Here is a 24290-nt window from a genome sequence, read left to right on the forward strand (position 1 = left end):
CGATGTTCATGATGGAGACAGATCGGAGGAGGAGCCAACACATCAACCGATCGGCAAGGAGACTACCGCAACGGTCCAAGCGAAAGAAAATATTCAGAAGGCAAACGCCTCATCTAAGGTGATTGTTGTAAGAAGACAGAGGCTGAATTAGAAATGATGTCACAGAGGGCATCACAGGGCACAGGGATGATCGGATCAGAGGTCACAGGGCAGAGGGGGCTGGAGCCAGGGCAGAGACCCGGGCAAAGGAGGGGCCATCACGAACAGGTCGATTAAGGAGAAAGAAGGCGCGTGCGGCTTCAGCACAGAGACCGGGAGGCATCTCCCTGGCTTGGCCCAGCCTTCCGCCTCTCCCCATTCTACAGGGCTCTGCCGAGCACCACAGCCACCAGCTACGTAAGGCGACTTACATTTCAATCAATAAAAATGAAACCCAATGCAAAATTCAACCCCGCAACCGCAGAGACTCCATTTCAAGTGCTCTGGGAGCTCGCACAGATAGAGAGGTTGGTTTGGAAAAATCCAGCCCATTTCCTTCAGGAGGCATCTGGTTCACCAGCCCCCAGAGAGAAGCCTCAGGCACCGGCAAGGTGACAGCTTGGCCCTGTCACCACTTCAGCGCGGCGACACGGGCCACGTCAGACACCTGCCGAAGAAGAAGGCCGGCCGCCCGGCGAGCACCACGGGAGACACATACCTTTGCAGGCCCCCGCCGCGCCCAGGTGGTAGATGGCTGCCAGGACCCGCCACACGGCCCGCTGCTCGCTCTCCGTGATGCCCAGCGTGTCCATGGCGCCCCGCAGCTGGGCGAAGGCAGCCGCTGCCTTCTGCTTGTCCTCAGGCTGCGAGCCAAGGGAGAGAGGGAGAGACAGGCCATTACCACCGAGGAAATGCAAATTCACGACTTGAAGCCGAGGTCGGTCTCGGAGGAGCGTGTGGTCAGTTTAGTATCCCAGTGAACGACCCCCAGTTACGCTGGGCAGTGTAGACAGCACAGCCAAGCCCAGGCTGCCGGGGATTCTCATCAAGCGGTTTCTCCATGACTGTGGGAGGCGGGGTGGCGGGGCGACGTTCATTCTCTCCTGCGTCCATTCAGGGCAGATCTAGCCACACACTGGTCTGGATATGCGGAGGATAATCTGAGCCCCAACCTGGACTCAGGGGCTCTCTCTAGGCACCGGTGGGAGGGTCATAAAAGCCACCAGGGTGTGTGGCAGGCGCCAGACCTGAGTCGGACCTGGGGCATCAGAGGAGAATGTGGCTTGAGCCATGCCTGCCCAGAGAACCAGGCAGAGTTTGGAGAAGGCAGGACAGAACTGTGATGGAAATTTGAAAGATAAGTAGGAAGAGTTGGCCGATTAGATGTCAGGAAGGTCCCAACAGGCAGAGGAGCCACAGAGGAAGAGCAAATTTCTGGAGACAGCAAGTACTCGAATGGATGGGGGAACAGAAGCAGGTGTTTTGGGAGATGGGTCAGACCGAAGTGGGGGAGACGGAGCAGGAGACGCCATGAGGAGCCATCTCAGACACAATATGAAAGAGACTGGGCTCTAAGGGCAGTCATGACCAGCGAGCACCGATAACCTGCCCCTGCTGTGTTCCGGGACCTGCAGCAGACATCATTAATCAATCAGGATCCCACAGCAGATATCATTAATGAAGTGGGATCCCACTGCAGACATCATTAATCAATTGAGATCCTGCAGCAGACATCATTAATTGAGCAGGATCCCACGGCAGACATCATTAATTGATCAGGGTCCCACGGCAGACATCATTAATTGATCAGGGTCCCACGGCAGACATTATTAATAGATCAGGATCCCACGGCAGACATCATTAATTGATCAGGATCCCACGGCAGACATTATTAATAGATCAGAATCCCGCGGCAGACATCATTAATTGATCAGGATCCCACAGCCAGCCAGTGATCCCCGAGTTCTTTCAAGGCACCACCACAATCTGCCTCAGTAGCCGAGATGGGACTGTGTCCTGACCCCATTGCAGCTACGGGGAACTGACAAAGACTTTCAAGCAGAAGGAAAGAGAAAACATCCTTATGGGAAGTTAATGGGTTGCTGGGTTTGGGGTGTGGAATTTTTTCCCCGATTTATGATCCAAATTATGTGTGATTAAATATTAAAATTCATCTGAAACTCCTCTGCACACACCATCTGTCCAAGAACCCTCAGCACAAAGGCCTGCTGGGTAGAGAGGCAGCAAGCCGAGGGCGGAATTCTTTTGTCAATAATCCACCGGCAGATAATGGGAAACTGATTTGCACTTGGCCTGCCCGGAGGACATGGGCGACGAAACTCAAGTCTGTTAAAGCCGACAGGCCTTTCAGTTTTACAGAGTCCCCTGCCCAGAGAGGGGATGCCATTTTCCCAAGGTCGCACAGCAAACTGGCAAAACTAGAAGCTGGCTGTTCCAGGGCCTGAACCAAGCCTCCTGTCCCAACCGTAAGAGTCAGTCGTCTGACCAGGAAACACATAAGGATCGTCGACCACGCGGTGACATTGAGAGATTCGCAGTGGAAACGTTTCAATTAATAGCAAAAGCCTGTTCCACCAATCCATCATATCTCTGGGCCGCTACAGGACCACAGAATCCCTAGCAACCAGGAGCTCAGCCTAGCAACCACGGCTGCTCCTCCAGGAGAAGCGGGGATGGAAGGCGTCCCACCAACAGGGTCTCGGTTACTGATGAGATTTCAAAGAAGCAGATAAAGGACAGAAAGAGGACACTGGCGACACATTCATTACGGCTTCCCCCGCGGTGCCCAGCGCTCGGCTTTAAATTACGGGCGGACTTCATCGTCCGCCACTTAGCTGGCGCCGAGGGAAGAATGAAGGAGAGAGCTTCTGTGAAACTTCCTTCGCTCTTCCCTTCCTCCCACACCCCTGGCTCTCTTTTTGAAACAGAAAACATGGATTTATGTTTCCTATGATGCAGGGTACGGTGGTGCATACTTGTCATCCCAGAACTTGGGAGGCTGAGACGGGAGGATCGCAGGTTCGAGGCCAGCCTTGTCAACTTAGTGAGATCCTTGGCAAGTTAATGAGACCCTGTTTCCAAATAAAAAATAAAGTAAAATAGGGTTGGGGGGTATTTTAAAAGTAAAATGTATCTGGGTTCAACCTCCAGTTCTAAAAATACAAACAAATGTTGGGATAGGTAAAAGATTAACTTCTTTAGAACTATTTACTCTTGAAACACATCTATACAGTATCCTGTCAAAAGTCACTCTCTGGATCAAAGTCAAAAACAGAAATAAGTCCAATGAGTAGAATAAGTTGACTCTCATCCAGATGTCCGTTAGGAGAAGAGATACACACAGGGCGGTAGGCTCAGAGCATAGCTATATTGGTGGAGTACTCTACAGCCATGAAAAAACAAGCCCCCGATATACACGAGTGCCATGTGTTTCTCACAGATGCAGTGTAGAGGGTAAGAAGGCAGACCCCAGAAGGTTGCCATCTTTCTCTTTTTTCTCCTGCTATAAAAACAAAACTCTGAGCCTGGGTAAGTGATGAAGACTTGCTCTTGGCTTGGCGCTCTGGAGGCTTCAGGTCAGGAGCCAGGCGCTGCCTCTGGTGCGGGCCTCGCTGCTACATCACAACGGGGCGGAGGGCAGCCCGGGCCTCGGCTCCTCCTCTTATGGACGCACTAAAGCGTCACAGGGTCCCCGTGACCTCACTCAACGCCCCACCTCACTACCATTAAACACGCGGACTTGGGGGCCAGCCGCGCACCCAGAATCCACACGCTGCGCGACTCTATTTATGTGACGGTCAAGAACAGGAAAAACTGCCAGGCGTGGTGGCGCACGCTCGTAATCCCAGCATTCGGGAGGCTGAGACTGGAGGATGGCGGTCGCAGACAGCCTCGGCTACTTAGCGAGGCCCTTTGTGACTCAGTGAAACCCTGTTTCAAACTAAAGAATAAAATATAGGGCTGGGGGTGCAGCTTGGAGATAGAATGCCCCTGGGTTTCAATCCCGGTACCGCAAAATAATAATTAATAATAATAATAATAATAATAATAAATAAACCAAATAAAATAGGAGCCAGGCGTGGTGGCGCATGCTTGTAATCTCAGTACTTGGGAGGCTGAGATGGGAGAATTGCAGGCTCACGGCCAGCCTCGGCTACTTTGTGAGGCCCGCAGCAACTTAGACCTGGTTTCAGGATGAAGAATAAAAAACGGGGCTGGGGGTGTAGCTCAGGTAGAATGCCCCTGGGTTCCATCCCCAGGACCACCAAAAAATAAATAAAATAAAATAGGACTGGAGTGTAGTTTGGAGATAGAACGCCTCTGGACTCAATCCCCAGTACGAGAGAGGGGGGGGAGGGGGAGGAGGAGGAGGAGGAGGAGGAGGAGGAGGAGGAGGAGGAGGAAGAGAAGGAGAAGGAGAAGGAGAAGAAGAAGAAGAAGAAGAAGAAGAAGAAGAAGAAGAAGAAGAAGAAGAAGAAGAAGAAGAAGGAGAAGGAGAAGAAGAAGAAAGAGAGAGAGGGGAGAGAGAGGAGAGGAGAAGGGAAGAGAAGAGAAGAAAAGAGGGGAGAGGGGAGAGAGATGGAGGGAGAGAGAGAAAAGAAAGAGAAAGACAGAGAGAGAAGGGGGAGAGAGAGAAGGGAGAAAGAAATAGAGAAGGAAAGAAAGAGGAAGAGAGAGAGAGAGTTGAAAAGATGTGATTTCAGCAAAGCTGTGATGAATCGTGTACGCTCATTTTCCATGCAACTATCATTTATTTTGCCCTTGCTGTGTACCTTGCTGAGGGCACTTATTTTGCATTTGTTGTATAAATTCAGTAGTGAATAAATCACGTAAGACGCCCACCCCCGAGGAACTGCTGGCCGGGGGGGGGGGGGGGGGGGGGGGGGATGGAGCCGGGAGGAGAGATGGTTACCAAGGAGACGGGAGACAATGCAGGCGTCTCCTCAGACACGCGGACATGGGCACTGGGACCGGTCTCGGGAAGGACGCACAGGTGTTCATCACGGCCTCCTTATAGCCATCAACAAAAGCGCTTCTGTCCGCGTGATCGGAGCCCCTCGGGGAAGGAGCGCGGGGAGCCGGGGGGGGGGGCCCGCGAGCCGTCGGGTCTCTCACGAGACTGCTCGCCAAACTTTCCATGGTATAAAGTTTGTTATGAACCACGTAAAATATTCCTAAGATAAAACACCGGAAATGCCCCCGCCAGGCGTGGCCGGGTCGCGGGGCGGCGTGCACCTGGCTTCTGGTTTCTGTGTCTCGTTGTTGGGTCTTTTATTTGTGTGTGTGCGGTACTGGGGATGGAACCCAGGGGCATTCACCTCTGAGCTGCACCCCCAGCCCTATTTTTTATTCTTTATTTTGAAACAGGGTCTCACTGAGTTGCAGAGGGCCTCGCTAAGTAGCTGAGGCTGGACGTGAACGGCGATCCTCCTGTCTCAGCCTCCCGAATGCTGGGATTACGAGCGTGCGCCATCACTCCTGGCTTCTTTACCTCATTTAATTTGGGAACTTTTGAGGTCCAGGGAGACGAAGCCGCCCGCTTTAAGGCCACCAGCTTAAGCGCTGGTCCTAAGACGTGAACCTGCCTGTGCTCAGCCTCAGATTGAGAAGACAAGTCAGGAGGAGGAGGAGGCGGTTCCCCGGGGAAAGCTGGGCTGCAGATTTGCCAAATAAATCACAAGCCATCTCCTCATATTTAAATTGCAGGTAAACAGCCGATAACATTTTAGGATAGAAGAACAGCTCCCAAACTATTTGTTCTCGAAAGATCTCTGGCCCGGGAGGGTCCCCGTTCAAGGAAGGAAGGTGGCCGCCCCTGTCTCACCAGCTCAATGTCACCTCCTCCAGGCAGCCGTCCCTGATACACACCCAGCCTCCTGGGCTCCCGTATGCAATATTGAAAATGTGCTTAATGCTTTAAAAAATGAATAAATGTTTACCTAAAAATCATTTTTTTTATTGTGTGTGGTCCTGAGAATGGAACCCAGGGGCTTTCCACCTCCTGGCTACACTGCCAGACCTATTTTTATATTTTATTTGGAAATTTTACATTTTATTTGGAAATAGAGTTTCACTACATTGCTAAGAGCCTCGTTAAGTGGCTAAGACTGGCTTTGAAGCTGTAAGATCCTCCTGTCTCAGCCTCCCAAGTACTAAGATTACAAGCTTACTCCACCATGCCCGGCTCTGAAATTCTGATTTAATTGGACATCACATGTTGCTTTTTTTTTTTTTTTTTTACTAGGCCTGATACACCTGGGGGCTCTTGCTTGGCAATTCCCATTCTCGGGGGGCATCTGTTGACCCCAGAGTCCCTGAAAGAGGCAGGACCTGGACCACCCAGCCCAGTAACTCAAGCCCAAGCTCCTATCAAAGACCTGCAGGGTTTTCAGACTTTATTTCTGTCTTCAAAAAACAGAGAAAACATTTGCTTGCTGGGTGCACCCTGGAGCCAAGGGAGGGCTAAGAAGTGACCACGGCCGGGCGAGGTGGCGCACGCTCATCATCCCAGCATTCGGGAGGCTGAGACCGGAGGATCACGGTTCGAGGACAGCCTCAGCTACTTAGCGAGGCCCTTTGCAATTCAGTGAGACCCGGTTTCAAAATAAAGAATAAAAAATAGGGCAGGGGTATAGCTCGGAGGTTGGATGCCCCTGGGTTCCATCCCCAGACCTGCAAAAAAAAAAAAAAAAAAAAAAAGAAAGACACAGCTTCTGCAGATCATTTGATGTAAAAAAAAAAAAAAATACCCCACAGAAACACAGAAGGACAAGGAGAAAAACATTCAAATGTCCCCAAGACAGGGCCCCCGGCGTTGGCCTGTGGCCGGAGCCACTGTGCAGGATATCAGCAAGAGGTCAGGCGGCTGCCCCTCTCCTCTCCAAAACAACAACTAAACCAACTCTCCCAGATCAGGAGAAGGCGCCCTCCGCTGAGCCATGGCGGAGCTCAGAAAGCCCAGCACCAGGACATCCTGGGGGTGAGGGGTGGGGGGAGCGCGGTGCGGGGCCTCCAGGAGGAGGCTGTCAAGACCCAGGGTTAGGACAGGAGCTGCCTGGCCTCGTCCCTGCAGGGATAGACTCCTCCCTCCCTCCTGTGGAGCTCAAGGCGTTGGCCCCAGGCCTGCAAGATGACACAGGGCAGGCTCCACCCTACAGCTGCTGAACCGGACACTGGGTGTGGGTGATACCTAGAAATGGAGCGTGTGTGCGGTCTGCGGGATGAAACCTAGGGGCGTTCTACCGCGGAACTACACCCTGCTAGCCCTTGTCATTTTGAAACAGGGTCTCGCTAAGTTGCTGATGGCTCTTGGCCATCTTTTTTTTTTTTTTATGGCGCTGGGGATGGAACCCAGGGGCATTCTACCTCTGAGCTCCACCCCCAGCCCTATTTTTTATTTTGAAACAGGGTCTCACTGAGTTGCGGAGGGCCTCGCTAAGTAGCCGAGGTGGCGGGGAACCGCGATCCTCCGGTCTCAGCCTCCCGAATGCTGGGATGACGAGCGTGCGCCCCACGCGTGTCTTGAAGTCTCAGCATCCTACTGCTAAGTTCTACCACTTTATTCCAGGCACCGGTGGAGGCGGAAGGAGACGGGGGCTCAGAAAACAATTGCTAAGATATAAACAAATGAATAAAACATCAAACAAAGGGGCCATTTGCTTTCTTTCAAGCTATGTGGTACCCCTTCTCAAAGCCGCAGTCACAGACCACGGTCAGCAGGAATCCGAGGGCACCGAGCCCCACCTACCCAGCACCCTCGCTCGGAGCCCCCACCTGGCTGACGCACCCCGAGCCCGCGGTGGGTGCTCTGCCCGTAACCCGTTCATTTGGTCCTCACACCAACCCCAGGAGGCAGACACCGGCACTGTGACTATTTTACCGAAAAAGATACGGTCGTTCAGAGAAGCCAAGTTTCCACGCCTGCGGTCACAGACATCCAGTACGGGTCAGAGGCCTGGCTGAAGCCTAGATTTTCTGATTTCAGGGTGCGTGCCCCCCCCTACACAGCCCACCTCCTGGGTCCTTTCAAACGCAAGGTCTAATTTCCCCAACAAATCCGGACCCTACAAAGGCAGCCCCTGCCTCCCCACGTGAACCGCGTGTGCCCCGGGAGATGCATCCCCGGCACAGGAGACACCCCTTCCCTCTCCCGCCCCAGCCCCAGGGACAGAGCGCTAGCTGCTCACCGTGGACCACACGCCCATGCCGAAGGAGCTGCTGTCGGCCATCTGGTGCAGGTTCAGCTCCGTCCTGGAAGCAGAAAAAGGACTAGAAGTGAGAGGAGAGGCTGCTCACACCCAAAGCCCCGAACGCCGGGCTCCGGGGACCTTCTGTCCCTCTCACACTGAAGCCATGTCCTTCTCCGGCATGAAGCTGCTTGGGGTGGGGCAGGGGGTGTCAGGGCGGATAAAAATCCTCCAAAGATAACACAGAGCGCACGGGCTCCGAGCCCTCCCTCGCTGCGTGCTCAGGTAGCTAGAATCGCCCTCGATTCACAGAAGTACAAAGTAAAGCTCAGAGAGCTCGAGCCACCAGCCCAAGGTCACACAGCGCTGGGAGGAGATGCGTCATGGCTCCGAAGGCCTCCCGGCCGGCTGGGCACATACCCTCGTGACGCGTACGCAGAGCACCCACGCGGTGTAACAACTTCTGGACTACTTTACCCAAGAAGATACAGACGTTCAGAGAAGGTAAGTTTGCAGCCTGCGGCCACGTAGCCTCTTCCTGCAGGGCTTCAAGGCCCTGTGCCAACGGGCCGCTCCCTCTGCGGGCAGCTGCTCACCTCTTACGAAGAACCCAATGTGAATTGTGCCCTTTACCCGCTGAGGCCCAAATGGGGTCTTGCTTCCTTTTTATTTATTTTATTATTTATTTATTTTTATTTATTTTATTTTATTTTATTTTGATTTTTTTCTTGCTGTCCTGGGGATGGAACTCAGGGCCATTGCACCCCCGCGCTCTATCCCCAGCCCTATTTTTTAGTCTTTTTATTTTTTTTGAAACAGGTCTCACTGAGTTGCAGAGGGCCTCACTAAGTGGCTGAGGCTGTCCGTGAACCATGATCCTCCTGTCTCAGCCTCCCGAATGCTGGGGTTACAAGCGTGCGCCACCACGCCCGGCTTTGCTCCTTTTATTTATTTATTTATTTATTTATTTATTTATTTTGCGGGTCTGGGGCTGGAACCCAGGGGCATTCGACCTCTGAGCTACACCCCCTGCCCTATTTTTTATTCTTTATTTTGAAACCGGGTCTCACTGAGTTGCAGAGGGCCTCGCTAAGTAGCTGAGGCTGTCCGCGAACTGCGATCCTCCGGTCTCAGCCTGGCTTTGCTTTTTATAGAGGAGGAAAGTGAGGGTCAGAGTGCGCTCAGTGCGTGAGGTGGACTGGGGGCCGTGGTCCCCACCTCCAGGCTCCAGGCCCTCCCCGCTCCGGCGGAAGCTCGGGGCCTCCGCCCAGGCCCCGGCGCTCACCTCAGCGCAGGGTCCAGCCCAGCCAGCATCTGCGAGAACACCTGGAAGTTGCCTTCCCCGTCCGGCTGCCGGGCCACACGGTTCTGCTCCAGCAGCATCGTCTGCGGGAAAGACAGGGCCTGTCACCGCGGCACGGCCCGCAGGTCCTCGCCGGGTCCAGCAGCCCTCCCTGCCCTAATCCTGCCTCCACGGCCACGTCTCAGGTGCTCAGGTCCAACCGTGTTATTTTGTTTTGTTTTGGGTACTGGGGAACGCTTCAATTTCGGCTCTGAACTCTACTCCCGGCCCTTTCTATTTTTTTATTTTGAAACAGGGGCTCCGTAAGTTACTGAGGCTGGCCTTGAACCCGGCCAGCCTCCCATCTCAGCCTCCCAAGTAGTGGGTTTACAGACAAGGGCAATGCCCGGCTTTCGGGTCTAACTCTGGCGACACCTCGGTGTCCACGCTCCCTGGCTGTCTGTCTCCTGATTCAGGGCCCACCTAGGAAATCAAGGAATACATTAAACCCTTCCCAATTAAATAAGCAGTGAAACCAGACAGGCCGCCATGGTCCCTGTGACTGAGGTCTTCCAGACGCTGACCCAGTGCAGACCCTAGGCGGGACAGGAGCTCCAAGGGCATTATTAGGCACCGAAGGTTTTCCTTCCATCCAGCCACGGTCCCAGCTCCAGGCGCGTCCCATAACCTAATCCTATTTATTTGTTGTTCAAACAATTTGGGGGGCAGGGAGGGGATGTTGGTGGTTTTAGAGACAGAGCCACGTGTTGGTAATACCAGCAAGGCTGGCGGGCGGCTGCTTAAGGCCCGGCTGATGACTTGTTGAGGGAGGTATTTGTTGTGAGTACACATTTTTGTAGCGGTGTGCAACCGGACTATGGCACCAGGACCGCTTGCGCTCACACACGGGCGAGTAGCACAGTGGGGAGTCGGCAGCGGCGAGGGAGCCCTGACCGTTTCAGACCCCTGTGGGGTCCAGCTGGGGACGAGGGCTCCGACCCATCCAGATCCTCACCTGGAGCTGCGCGGCGGTGACCCGGCCCGCGCCATTGAAGTCCAGAGACATCGCCATGGCGAACCGCGTGGCGCTGCGGCTGTGGCCTGTGTGCACGGAGCCGAAGGCCCCGAGGACGGCGAAGGTGGCCCGGATCTTCTCCACTGAGGGGAGAGGCTGCTCAGTCAGGCTTCGCTTTTGTGACCAGGCCCTATCCAGGCCTCAGCCCCCTACCCCGTGACCCCCCAAGTCAGCCCTCTGGTGGGCTTCTGGGCTGCTCCCCTAACCAGCTGGGCCGGCGCTATTAGGGGAATATGAGACCATGCCCAGAGGTACGGTTCCACTGCCCTCTGGCTCTCGGCTGCCTTTCTGTCTTTCCTGATAGTGCGTCTTCCGTGACCCCCTGCCATGGTAGGTCTGTGTCGTTGTTAGGCGGGTCTGTGTAATTTTTAGGATGACTTCCAGCAGGTGGCAGCCCAGCACCTGGTTCTAATAAGGCTCACCCAGGGATGGGGACCTTCGCGCAGACATCCCCCGTGTACTAAGGAAAGAATGCCTTTATCTAATTCAAAACATGGCATCCAAAAACAGAGTCTGCACACGTCCGGTGCTCAGAGGGCGCTAGCTGAGTGGGGTCGGTAGGGGCGGCCCGCGCACCCCGCCCCATCGCTGCCCCCTCCAGGCGCCTGTCACCTGGAGGCCGCTGTACCTGAGACCCTGCCGTCCACACTGCCCGCCATTCCCACCAGGTGCTCCAGGACCTGCCGGCAGCAGGTGGTCTTCCCCGCGCCGCTCCGGCCCAGGGCCAGGATGCTCTGGTCCCGCCGCTGACTCAGGAGCTCCCAGTACGCCCGCTGGGCCAGGGAACCAACGTGAGCGGGCAGGCCGTCCCTGCGGCCCCGGGGCACCTGTGCAGAGATGGCAGCCTCAGTCTTCCTGCCCAGCCACTGCCCAGGGAGGACGGGGAGAGGGTGCCCGCCTGGGCAATGGTCCCTCCCCGTGAACTCTCTGCTTGCTGAACCCAGGAGCCCAGCGCAAGCTTCACCTGTCTGTAAAGTGGGCTTGTCCTAGTGTTGACAGGAGGGTCTGGGCATTTTGCTGCGAAAGACCAAGCCTGCAAGCCTAGCCCTGATCCAGGCGCGCGGCTCTCCAGGGCCCCGGCCACGCAGAACTGAAGTGTGTTTGATTCATCACCTCCTTGTACAAATTCCATTCACATTTTGGGGTTCCATGAGGTGTGTGTGTGTGTGTGTTACTGGGAATTGAATCCAGGTGCCTTCTACCTCTGGGCTATACTCCCAGACCTATTTTTTTGTGTGTGTGGTGGTACTGGGGTTCCTGGAAACCCATCTACCTCCAGGCTATACTCCCAGGCCTATTTTATATTTTCATTTGGAAACAGGGTCTCTTAAGCTAGTGAGGCTGGCTCCGAACCAGCGCGATCCTCCTGTCTCCGCCTCCCAAGCGCAGGGATTACAAGCGTGCGCCGCCACTCCTGGCTCCCAGACCTATTTTATATTTTCTTTGGAAACAGGGTCTCTGAGTTGCTGAGAGCCTCACTCAGTAGCTGAGGCTGGCTTCAAACCTGCGTGATCCTCCTGTCTCAGCCTCCCAAGCACAGGGATTACAAGCGTGCGCCACCACGCCCGGCTTTGATGTCCCAATCCAGGGCGGCCATGTGTGCCCGGCTTGCCACCTAGACCTGAAGAAAGGCCCCTGCAGGCGCTGTCAAGGGGCCGGGGCGTCCATCCACACTCTGGACCGCTGAGCGGCCTTGGGATGTGATCACAGAATCCTGAGTCACCATCCTCACCTGAGTCATGGGGACGCTGAGCTCTGGACTTTTCCAAGGCCCCGGTGCCCTCCCCAGCAGAGAACTAGGGCCCTTTGCAGAGACAGCTCGGGGCCTGCTCAGCTAAGAACCGCCAGGACCAGCCTGCGAGCCCAGGAAGGAAGGCGCCTGCGGTTCCAGGTCTGGCCACCGGGGGGCGCGCAGAGCTCGCTTCGCTTTTACCGTCCGGCTTTTTAAACCAAGGGACATTTCTGCGCTTCACAGGAAAATAAATACGGAGAAGCAAACGCGGGTTTTTTTTTTTTTTTTCTTTCTTTCCTTCTTTCTTTCTTTCTGTGTCGAATTCGAATGCGACACTGAGGCGCCCGCGGCCCAGGTTTTACCCTCGGGTGGCCGCGGGGCTCTTAACCCCGCACCTGCCTCCCCTGTGGGTGGGAGAATGGATGGGTGGATGGATGCCCTGTTTGAAATCGTGTCCGGCAGCGCCCAGGCTCATTCGACACGTCTCAGTTTTTGTTCTGTTTTGGTTTGAGTTTTGCCCTGGGGAATGAACCCAAGAGCATTCTACTTCCAAAGATAACACCTCTGGCCCTTTTTATTTTATTTTTATTTTATTTTATTTATTTATTGTGGTACTGGGGATGGAGCCCAGGGGCATTCTACCTCTGAGATACACCTTCAGGCTTATTTATTCTTATTTATTTATTTATTTATTTATTTATTATTTTTGGTGGTACTGGGGATGGAACCCTTCTACCTCTGGGCTACACTCCCAGACCTATTTTATATTTTATTTGGAAACAAGGTCTCTTAAGCCAGCACGGCTGGCTTCGAACCTGCACGACCCTCCTGTCTCCGCCTCCCAAACACGGGGATTCCAAGCGTGCGCCACCACGCCCGGCTATTCTTTTTTATTTTGAAACAGGGTCTTAACTGAGTTGCCGAGGGTCTTGCTACATTGCTAAAGCTAGCCTCGAACCTATGATCCTCCTGTCTCAGCCTCCCAAGAAAACTGAGATTACAGGCTTAGCCACGAATGGCTGGCCTGTTGTTATTGTTGTTGCTATTATTATTATTATTATTATTATTATTATTATTATTATTATTAAATTTTCATCATCACCCTGGGGTTCTCAGAGTCTCCAGGGAGCGGGAACCTGGCGGCATCCAGGCCCAGGGCGATGGGTTTCCTGGCCCTCCCGCGGTCCCCTCGCGGCACAGGGTCCCCCCACCCCGCACCCGGTCCCCAGCCCCTCACCTTCCCTGCAGAGGGCGCCACGGGCCCCGGGGGCTGGAGCACGATCAGGTCGGGGCCCGCGCAGGTGTGCGGCAGCCCCGCCAGGTGGCGCTGCAGGAGCACGTTCAAAACGCTGGACTCGTTGACGCTGACGAGAGAGGCCAGGTCCTCCGCGCGGTCCAGCTGGGCGGGGTTGGCCTGCAAACGGCACACGCACACACATGCACACACACGTGTGCACACACATGCACACACAGGCGGCGGGCCTGCCCCTGTGTGTGCAAAGACCAGACCAGGACACGAGGACACCGGAGGAATTCTAAAACCCTACAAATAATACAGGGCCAGCCTGGGTCACTGTCCTTGGAAACCTAGGCTACGCTTAGCAGCAAACAGCAGATTGAACTCCGAGTTCCCTGGCAGCTAGAGTGTAAAGGGAAACATGCGCTACAGCATGATTTGCGATGTTCGTAACGTGAAAAGCGCTCGCTTTCTGGGGCAATGAGAAGAAATCCCAGTGCCAAGACCTGACAAATATGCCTTGTGATGTGTTCTTATACAGGGGGCGCCACAGGACAGGGTGAAGGGCCCCATAAAGGTTCCACCAGCAGAACAATACGTTCCTGCTGCCCCGGTGCATCATGGCAAAGCGGTACCTGCAGGCGGTGCGGGGCTCTCTAGCAGGGGAGGGAGGATGGAGGGCGGGCAGGGCGGGCAGGGACTCACCCGATGGACTTGATCCTCATCCGCCTCCATGACCGTTCCGTCGGCATCGAGGCAAAGCCGGACCCTTCCCGCTGGCAGGTCGGCTGTTCCCTCATCTGGCTTTAGCACCGTAGCTGGGTGGAAGGTCCAGAGAGGAGGGGAGGAGAGGAGAGAGGGAGAGGGAGAGGGAGAGGGAGAGGCTGAGCTGGGCTGGAGGGCTGGAGGGGGAGCTTGGGGTAACTCAAAAGGGGCTACACCTGTGACCCCCACCAAACCCTTTCTAAGAGAGGCTAAGACTGACCCACAGTGCCAGCCAGAAACAGTGGGCACCAGAGATGCATGTGCAGGAACCCATCTCATACCTACACCTGGGACAGCAGATATGACACACAGACCACCACTCCCCCTGCAGCACCCGAGACAGACATCACTAATCAGTCCCTCTTCGTAGACATCACTGATCAATCCCCCTTCACAGACATCACTAATCAATCCCCCTTCCACAGACATCAATAACCAATCCCTCTTCACAGACATCACTAATCAATCCCTCTTCCCACTGGCACTCAGAACCGCTTCTTAGTAGCACAGAGACTCAACCACATGGCCCCCTTGCTCTAGACTCTGGGCTCTTTGTGGAACACCATAGGAGCCGAGCCATGTGTATCACATCCAAGTAGTTAATTATCAGGGATCAAGTGCCCCTTGAAACCTATCCAGCAGGCCAGCTGCCAAGGATAAAGTGACCCCAGAGAGCCATGCGTGTGCTCAGGCCCCTGCACAGGTGACTAGTGGGAGAAGAATGGCAGACTTATCCCCCCGGGCGCTAATGCCCTCATTACCGAGAGTAAATCCATCCTTCTGAACCAGCCAAACTTTCTCTGCCTCGTACCATCTGTCCTCAGGAGCCTGGGAGCAAAGATCACAAGTTAAAACCACAAAGTCTCAGCAGCCCCCACCCAGTGTGCAGGGAGCCCCCTCGCAGGGCAGTGTCCTGGACCCGGCTCCTGGCCTTTTAAGGGCCCCGGGAACCTGCATTCTGACCAATCTGTGGAACCCAGGAGCGTTCTAGGTCCAAGCCACCTCTGGCCCTTTTTGAGTTTTAATTTTGAAACAGCCTTTAGTTGCCGAGGCTGGCCTGGAACCTGTGATCCTCCTGTCCCAGCCTCCCAAGTTCTGGAATAACAGACTTGTGTCACCACACCTGACCCAATCTGCTTTTGCTTTCTCTCTCTCTCTCTTTCTCTTCTCTCTCTTTCTCTTTCTCTTTTCTCTTCTCTTCTCTTCTCTTCTCTTCTCTCTCTCTCTCTCTCTCTCTCTCTGTATGTGTGTCTGTGTGTGTGATAATGGGGATTAAGCCCCGAGGACATTCTACTTCTGAGCTACACCCCAGCCCCATTTTTTTTATTCTTTTATTTTGAAACAGTCTCGCTGAATTGCAAAGGACCTCATTAAGTAGCTGAGGGTATCTGCAAGCCGTGAACCTCCTGTTTCAGCCTCCCAAATGCTGGGATTACAAGCGTGCGCCACCACACTTGGCTCCAATCTGCTTTTTAAAAATTACTCAGCTACTACTTAGTGAGGCCCTTTGAAACTCAGTGAGACCCTGTTTCAAAGTAAAGAATAAAAAACAGGGCTTGGGGCGTAGCTCGGGGGCAGAAAGCTCCTGGGTTCCATCCCCAGTACCGCAAAAAGTATTATTATTATTATTAATTATTATTATTGTTATCCTCCTGCTTCAATCTTGAGAACTGTTGGGTAACTGGGTGAGCAGGCTGAGCCGGTCAGCCAAGGGGGCGGCCTTCCCTGGGGAGCATTTGCTCCCCGGCCCCTCTCCGATTCCCTGCCCTCCCCTTCCCCGGCTCCCTCCTGGGGACAGGACCTTCCCAGGGGGCTCCATCACCTGGTCCGAGTCAGTACTCTGGTCTCCTTTACGTGGCTCCTGCAGGGCCGGCGCCTCCTCGCTCTGCTTTTGCTGCTGGGGCCCGGGCCCCTCTGCACCCAGAGCAACCTCCGTGCGCCCCGCGGGGCCCTGTGCTCCAAGGACCGCCGCAGCATCGTCCTCCGCTCTGACGCCGGCCTCCTCGGCCTCCCTCGCTCTGCTTTCCCTCCGGGCCTTCGCCCCAGCCTCCACCGCCGATGCCCCCTCCGTAGCCACCTCCGCCGGGGCCTCGCAGCCCCTCTCTGCCTGGCTCCCAGCTTCGCCGACCTCCCCAGCCCGGCTCTGAGGCCGCGCCTCCTCTCCGGGCCTCACCTGGCGCTCACCTGGCTGCCGGGGTGCACCTGCGGACTCGGGCGGCTCGGGCGCGCCCCCTGCCGGCGGCTGCTCGCCCTGCGCCGGGCCGCTGCCCCCGGGCCCCGCCTCAGGCTGCGCGGGCTTTCCCTCCGGGCTGGGGGGCGCCCCTTCTTTATCCTTCTTATTTGGGGGGCCTTCCTCCTTGCTCTTTCTGCCCAGAGCACCGCCCCACTTTCTCGCCTGCACTTGGGGCCCGGTGGGCTTCCCTTCAGCCCCCAAGCCCTTGGGCAGACCCCCGTTTTCCACCTTGTTTGGGGGAGCCCCACTCTTCTCCTCTCTCCCCTTTAGCGCCCCGTCACCTGCCGGCTGGGCTTGGCGCCTGGTCCTCTGCTCCTCCTTGCGCTGCGGCTCGCCCCCCTTCTGTCCTTTGGTCTGGGGGCCCCCGCCCCCCACCCCCTCCGTGCCCTGAGCCGTCTCGGCTTCTGTTCCTCGGCCTGGGGTCCCAAGTCCCCCCTTTTGGGGCTTCTCAGGCCTCGAGGCCAAGTCCTTGGTGCTGGCCTGGGGGCCCCCGGGACTCCCCGGGGTCTCCCCTCTCTGGCCCCCTCCAGGGTCTGCGGCGGGGGCAGCGCGGGGCTGGGCGTGCGGCTCCGGCCTGGCTGCCTCCGGGTCCAGCTTGGCCACCATCAGCAGCACGTCGCCCCGCCTGGCGCCCCTCTTGAAGGGCGGGGGCCTTTTGGGGGGCGTCCCACTGAGGCTGGGCTCCTGCGGCTCCTCGCCAGAGATGCGGGTCGTCTGCGCAGGCTCGGCCCCGCCGCCCTCCTTGCCCGGAATGTCTGCGCTCTGCGGAGAGGCGGCCTGGCCATCCTGGGGGGTCTGTCGGCTTCCTGATTTGGGGGCGCTGTTGGTCTTGCTGCTGGGTTGGCTGGTGGAAACCTCTGGGGTCTAGGAAGGAGAACAGGCTCAGCTGCTGGCTGATCCAAGAGCTTCATTCCCCCGCCCCCAGTACCGGGGATGGAAGCCAGGGGTGTTCTACCTCTGAGCTGCACCCCCAGCCCAATTTTTTATTCTTTATTTGGAAACAGGGTCTCACTAAAGTTGCAAAGGGCCTCACTAAGTAGCTGAGGCTGGCTGCAAACCTGGATCCTCCTGTCTCAGCCTCCCAAATGCTGGAATCACAAGGGAGCACCACCACGCCCGGCCAACACCTTCTTTATCCACAGGGTCTCCCATCCATTCATCTAGCCAGAGGTCCCCAGGCACCGCCAAGGTGGGGCGGCACCATGCCAGGCAGTGAGCCTTGGCCCAGATCCTCCCGCCCAGCCACCCAGGAAGGAGGGTGGGTTTTGGAGCCAACAGAACCTCGTTCAACTCCTGAGTCTGCCGCCGCCCGGCTGTGTGGCCTGCATAAACTGCTTTCCCACTCTGAGCCTGTCAAAACGAGGATCGTAAAGACCTGCTTGCGGGGTAGGAGTGAGGATTCCTTATTACAGTGAAACTGAGCCTGGCACCTAGTAGGTCTCCAGGAACAGTAGCTGCGCCATTGCTGCTCCTGATATTACTGTTACTTGTGCCTTGATTCTTCCTGTGGGCCAGAAAAGGATCAGGAAAAGGCCCAGGGTTTGTCACTAGAAGTTACATTAGAGCTGGACATGGTGACAAACACCTGTAGTCCCAGTACTTGGGAGGCTGAGACAGGAGGATCGCAGGTTCAAAACCAGCCTCAGCTCAGTGAGGTTCTCTGCAACCTAGTGAGACTCTTGTTTCCAAATAAGAAATAAAATCTGACTAGGGGGATAGTTCTGCAGTAGAATGCTCCTGGGTTCAAGCCCCAGTAACAGTAACACACACACACACACACACACACACACACACACACACACTATATATATATATATATATATATATATATATATATATATATATATCCCCATCTTTACTCCCTTACTCCCCAGCAGGGTGACCATGTTCTGTCGCAGCGTCCTCACACTGGTCCCCCCACTTCACTGCCTGTCCAGTTCAGGCCCTTAGTTTCTACTTCTGGGGTCCCCACTCCTGCCTGGCCTACACATTGGAGCTACGTAAACACCCAGGGTGTCCTCAGCCTGCTGCCCTCCTGGGTGCGTCCCTGGGAGCCCTGCGCAGTTGGGGATTGCAGGATTCTGGTCTGGTCCTTTGCTCATTCTTGTTCTGGGGCTCACCCCTCCCTGCCCCTTGGTCTGGGGCCCCTGACCCTGCTCCTCACTGTGTCCTGACCCTTCTCCCTTCTGTTCCTTGGCCTGGGTCTCAAGCCAGCTTGGCCATGGATGGCCCGACGGGCTCCCAGAGGCCTCCACCTCTGCACACAGAGCTCGGGCTGTTGCACCCTGATGCATGGCTTTGCCCCCAGCCCTGGTCTGGGCTCTTCCATCATGGATGGAGCCGATGCAGCCCGGCTGGGCTCTCACCCTCCTATTGCATTCAAGCCATGCTGGGATCTGTCAATTCCACCCTGCAGAGCTGCAGGTGTGTGTCTCCTCTCCCAGGTCGACTCTCTCTCTCTCTCTCTCACCTGGGCCACTCGACAGCCTCTGAATGGTCTCCCTCTCATTGGCTGACAGTCATTGTAAATGGGATGAAAAGATTTGGGCAGCTACCTACAACCTACAGGGAAATCATGCAACCCCACTCTTGGATATTCAAATCCTCAACAAGGAGCCCCCAAGCCCATTCTGTTCTGGCCATCCCTGTGCATCCCAATCTTTGGCTACACTGGGCATCACCCACACCTGACCCTCCCATGTTGGCTCTGCCAACTCTGTGCCTGGCATACTCTCTCCTCACCACTTGGCCATGCCTACTGGTCCTTTTATACCCAGCCCAAATGCCACTCCTACATATCTAGGTCATGGTCTACTGTTTCTTTTATACCCAGCTCAAAGGCCACCTCTATGTTTCTGGATCATGGCCTACCGTTTCTTTTATACCCAGCTCAACGTTTCTGGATCATGGTCTACTGTTTCTTTTATACCCAGCTCAAAGGCCACCTCTACGTTTCTGGATCATGGTCTACCATTTCTTTTATACTCAGCTCAACGTTTCTGGATTATGGTCTACTGATCCTTTTATACCCAGCTCAAAGGTCACCCCTATGTATTTAGGTCATGGTCTACTGTTTCTTTTATACCCAGCTCAAAGGCCACCTCTAAGTTTCTGGGTCATGGTCTACCGTTTCTTTTACACCCAGCTCAAAGGCCGCCTCTACGTATCTAGGCCATGGTCTCCTGGTCTTTTTATACTCAGCTCAAAGGTCACCTCTACACATCTCAGCTTGAAAACCTCAACTAGAAGTCATCTCCTGTGTCCACACAGTTCTAGAGTACTTCATGGGTATGGCTGTCACCACAGTGAACACATTCCTCACACCCTGCTGGCTTTTATTTGGGTTTCTCTGCTACTTGAAGGGTGCATGCCACAAAATCAGTCTCTTTCTTCAATTGTGTAATAACAACAATGATCATAGCTATTGCATGTAGACCCTTCTCCAAGGGCCCCACACGACCACAACGCGACATGCTCCTAAACCCTCCTAAGGACCCAGCGAGATAATTTCTGCACTTTAGCCCAATTCTATCATTAAAACTGCTGATGCAGAGATAGCCCCAAAGACAAAAGTCTTTGTACAGCCAGGTCTCTTGGACTCTCAGGCCAGTGCCCTTGGCTGCTACACACTCCACACTATCCCCCACTTTTCTAAGGCTCTTTGGAACCTTTCAGGAGCTTTAAGAATCTGGATGCCCAGGGACACTGAAGGAGTTGGTCTGGGTAGCGGCTCCTGGTGCTTCTGACTTCTATCAGGGCCAAGATCCATGCTCCGGTGCCCACCCCCGAGTGGCTCAGCTGACCTCGCAGGCCAGCAGGACGGGGCCTCAGAGGAGGACTGGCTGCACTTGGCAAGCCTCACCACTGTCTACACCACTGCTGAGAAGCGAGTCACTGCCTTATTTTTAAACAACTGCTGCAGAAGAGAAACAGTTGCACGGGATTGTGCCAAACTAGAGGACCGCTCCCCTCCCCTGCGGGCACACTGGGAAGTTCCTGCCTCTGGATTCTCGGTCCCTCATGCCCATTTCCCATCTGCGCCCTCCGAGCCTCTGGAGGAGATGGTGCCTCTGGAATCTCTGGGGCAAGAGGAAACTTGTAGCCAGTCTATTCTGTTGCCCCTCACCCAAGTCCCTTTTTCCCTCCCTGTAAAATTGGCCTGGGTACCAGTGGCCCCTCACCAGGATTATATATGAGAAAAAAATAAGACAGGAGAAAGAACGCCGTGATTTACTCAACAGGCCCGGAAAATCCAATTGGCAGCGCCCTCTGGGGCTGGCAGCCTCACTGGGATATGCTCCTGAGGCCCCTGCTCTGGCCGGGGAACAGCTAGGCCCACGGAGCGGCCACCTGCTGTGGGCTGAGGCCGCTACCTCTACCTCCTATCCTGGTTCTCAGTCTCCCTCCAGGCCCCGCCGAGTCTCTCCAGCGCCACCTGGAGGCTAAGTGAATTCTGCACCAATTGCTCTGGGATAACACTGATATTCCCATAGTGCACTGCGCTACAGGCCTGTCTCCCTGGTGTCCAGCCTCACCATCCTGCCCTGGTCCTCTGGTGCAGGAGCCGGAGGGAGGAAAGGAGGGAGACAACACTGGCCTCTACCGGGGACGAGTTTGGGCCACATCACGTTGAAGCATTGCTTCAGTCCAGCATTGCCATGCAGGACAATAGTGGGTTTTTAGAGAACACTGACCAATTAGACATGATGTCAGAGACTGAGGTCACCACCCCCACTGTGCATTAACCCTTTAACTGTTGGACTGTGGCCATCCCAAGGGACTCAGGGGGCAAGGCAGGGGGGCATGGCCGCTGGAGGGCGCCTGGGGCCATGTACATCTGCTGCCTGATCTGGAAGGCTCTCAATACTCTAACAATACAACTGAAACTGTGGACACCAAGAGAATGTCTTTTCTGCTTACAGCCAACTAACTGTACATCTTAGCCATCTTTCTGCAAAAATAGGCATAAAATGATCTCCACCCATCATTTAGCAACTGGTTTCACTTATTCATTCAACAGACACTTGCTGGACATTCAGAAGACCAAATCATCTCTACACTCTACACAATAAAAATAAATGGGGTATAGTGGGAACCAGAAGAAGAAGAAGAAATTCCATAGATGAATATTTTCTCTTCTTTTATCCTTCTTTCTTTCTTTCTTTCTTTTTTCTTTTCTTTTCTTTTTTTTTTTTTTTTTTTTTTTTTTTTTTTTTTTTTTGGTACCGGGCATTGAACCCAGAGACATTCTACTTCCTTTGAAACGGGGTCTTGCTAAGTTTCTGAGGGTCTCACTAAGTTGTTGAGGGTAGCCTCAAACCTGTGATTCTCCCGTCTCAGGCTCCCAAGTACTGGGATTACAAGCACGCCACTGTGCTGGGCCAGAGAGATACAGTGTGAGGCAGGTTTTGAAGGTTGCTCAGGAGCTCAACCGATCGAGCTCAAAGAAAGACATTCCTTAGAGCGGGAATGGGAGAACTAAGACTGGGAGTTAGTGGGAGACGGGCTACAGGCCGGGATGGTGTCTGGATGCAGAAAGGCCCCAGCCCCTCCCCGAGGCCACTTACCTGTGGCTCTGGGGAGGCAAACGCTGCCTGCTTCCTCCGTCTGGCCTCTTTGGACTCTTTCTCAGTCTCCCGGACCAGCTGCCTGATGAAGCCCCCCGGGATGACGGAGAACAGGGGAGGGGGCGAGGATGGCGGGGGGCTCTTGTCCTCTTCCCGGATCTGTTTTGCAGCAGCGGGGAGGGAGAGTGCGGAGTGAGTGGCCGGCAGGTGGAGGGTGCACTTTAGGGGTCAGTAGTGCAGTGGGGGGCTGAGGAGACCCACTGGACCATGCCCCTGACAAAAGGCCAAAGACAGAGACTGAGGCTCAGGGGGACCCCGGGAGGCCCCGAGAGAGCGTGTGAAGATGGAATGTCTCAACAGCAGAGTCTACCGTGAAACGTGATCCCTGCCCGGACTGCAGGACCCTCAGACCACAGGTTCCCTGCTTTGACCCAGGGCATCCCTAAAAAGACCTCCTCTGAAAGGAGCTGTTCCAGCTCTCAGGAGGTGACGGAGCACAAGGAACCATCCACACCCGGACCCGTCTCAGCTTGCATCTAATACAATGGCTAATGACTTCCCCAGGGGCTTTCTGCACGCCAGGACCCGGCAAGGCAGGGAAGGGCTGGCGGCCATGGTTTACAGAGTCAGCATTCCTCGCCCCTGGGCTCTGCGTCTAGGGATCCAGCCAACCACCAGTGCAGAGACTCACGCAGAACAATCGCATCTGTGCATATTAAATATGATCGGACTCTAATACGATACTATGCACAGACTAGAATACCATATCAAATATGCACAGACTGCAAAACAATGTAGCTGCTGTTGTAACATTGTATCTGGTGTCATGAGTCCTCTAGAGAGAATTTGACTGAAAAGAAGATGGAGTCGGTTATAAGCAAATGCTATCTGTTCTTCTTTATCTAGGGGCGGAGCACCAGTGAGTTTGGGGGTCTGCAAAGGGTCCTGGCATCCACCCCATGGGTGCTTAGGGACAATGTATAAGGTCCAGCCCTGTGGTTTCAGGCCACTTAAGTGACCCAACTTTGGCTACGTCCTTACACCAGGACAGGGGCTTCTAGGGATTCCCCGGTGCTGAGTCCTAAGTGAACAGCTTGGACGCTGACATTCTGGTTCAGAGAGGTGGCCAGGCCAGGGCACGCTGGACGCGGTTTGCTGCTGAGACCCCTATGTCGGTCACAGGGACCTTGGAGGCTGAGACGGGGCCCCGGCCGCATCTCTAACCTGCATCACTGAGACTAATCATGGGAAAGGGGGGGAAATCACCCATGCTTGATATGGAAAAGCCACACACAGCCCAAAATAACCTCCTTATCAAGGCTCTCCGTGTGCGCCTGGAAAATATCCTCCTCTGCTGCCCGGCTGATAAGGGGGGAGTCCAAAGGAGAGGGGAGGCGGGGGATAGGCAGAGGCGGGGGACCTCAGCCTGGGAAGAGCCAGGGCATGCCCGGTGGTGGGGGGGGGGCTCACACCGCCACCCTTCTCCTTCCATCCCTTCCAAGGCAGGATCAAAGCCCACTGTCTAGTGGGGAGGGGGGGCTTAGAGCACAATGCACAGGTGTCAAAGCTGCTTCCCCTCCCACCTGTTCAAATGGCGAGCCCAGCCCAGCCTGGGGTGGGGCAGGGTCAGCCAAGATGGAAGCCCCACGGAGGACTGGCATGGACCAAAGACCCCTTCTGGGGGGGAAGAGCCCATTTCCAGGTGCTGGGTTGACCAAGGCGCTGCCAGCCCCCTCCATGCTCTTCTGCAGCCCCCAGCGCCCCCCAACACACCCCAGCTGAGACTCATCGCCCAGCCTCCCGCTAAGGGGCAGGGGAGCCCGGGCAGCCCGGGGCAGCGATGCCCAAAGGGTTGGGCAGGCCGGGCCGGGAGGCTGAGGAGATGGCCCTGGGCGAGGCGGGTGCGACCTCTGCCCGAGCTGGGACGCCCGGGTGAGTCCCGCAGCCCGGCCCCGGCCCGAGCGGGACTTGCCTTCTGCTCCCACAGGGCGAGGCGCGAGGAGATGGCCATGCTGGGCAGCTGCGAGGCGGCGGGCGGGCGGGAGGCGCCCCCTGCTGGACGGTCGCGGAGGCGCCGCGGACACCGGTGGAAGTGCTGGAGATGGGGCGCGGCCTGGGGGGTAAAGATGGGGGGAGAGGACAGGTTAGACCCTGGGCATCACCAGCTCTGTCCACCACGCCGGGAGCCCGCACTGTAACTGATTTATTTTTAT

At 55.4% G+C, this 24290-nt stretch overlaps 1 protein-coding gene across 1 annotated transcript in view; it reads right to left on the reverse strand.

The window, feature by feature from the left end:
* Positions 1 to 24088, reverse strand: part of MYO18B (myosin XVIIIB) — a gene marked incomplete at both ends in the record, with an annotated part of 248379 nt that extends 224291 nt beyond the window's left edge. Inside the window, 11 exons of the mRNA XM_080717797.1 lie at positions 698 to 842; positions 8187 to 8250; positions 9472 to 9572; positions 10484 to 10626; positions 11172 to 11370; positions 13513 to 13689; positions 14218 to 14330; positions 15039 to 15105; positions 16100 to 17374; positions 22078 to 22236; positions 24050 to 24088. Coding sequence (XP_080573923.1) covers positions 698 to 842; positions 8187 to 8250; positions 9472 to 9572; positions 10484 to 10626; positions 11172 to 11370; positions 13513 to 13689; positions 14218 to 14330; positions 15039 to 15105; positions 16100 to 17374; positions 22078 to 22236; positions 24050 to 24088 — 2482 coding nt within the window. The remainder of the gene's footprint in view (positions 1 to 697; positions 843 to 8186; positions 8251 to 9471; positions 9573 to 10483; positions 10627 to 11171; positions 11371 to 13512; positions 13690 to 14217; positions 14331 to 15038; positions 15106 to 16099; positions 17375 to 22077; positions 22237 to 24049) is intronic.
* Positions 24089 to 24290: the final 202 nt, after the last annotated feature.

The sequence above is a fragment of the Muscardinus avellanarius genome, assembly GCF_963383645.1.
Source record: "Muscardinus avellanarius genome assembly, chromosome: 21".
NCBI lineage: Eukaryota > Metazoa > Chordata > Mammalia > Rodentia > Gliridae > Muscardinus > Muscardinus avellanarius.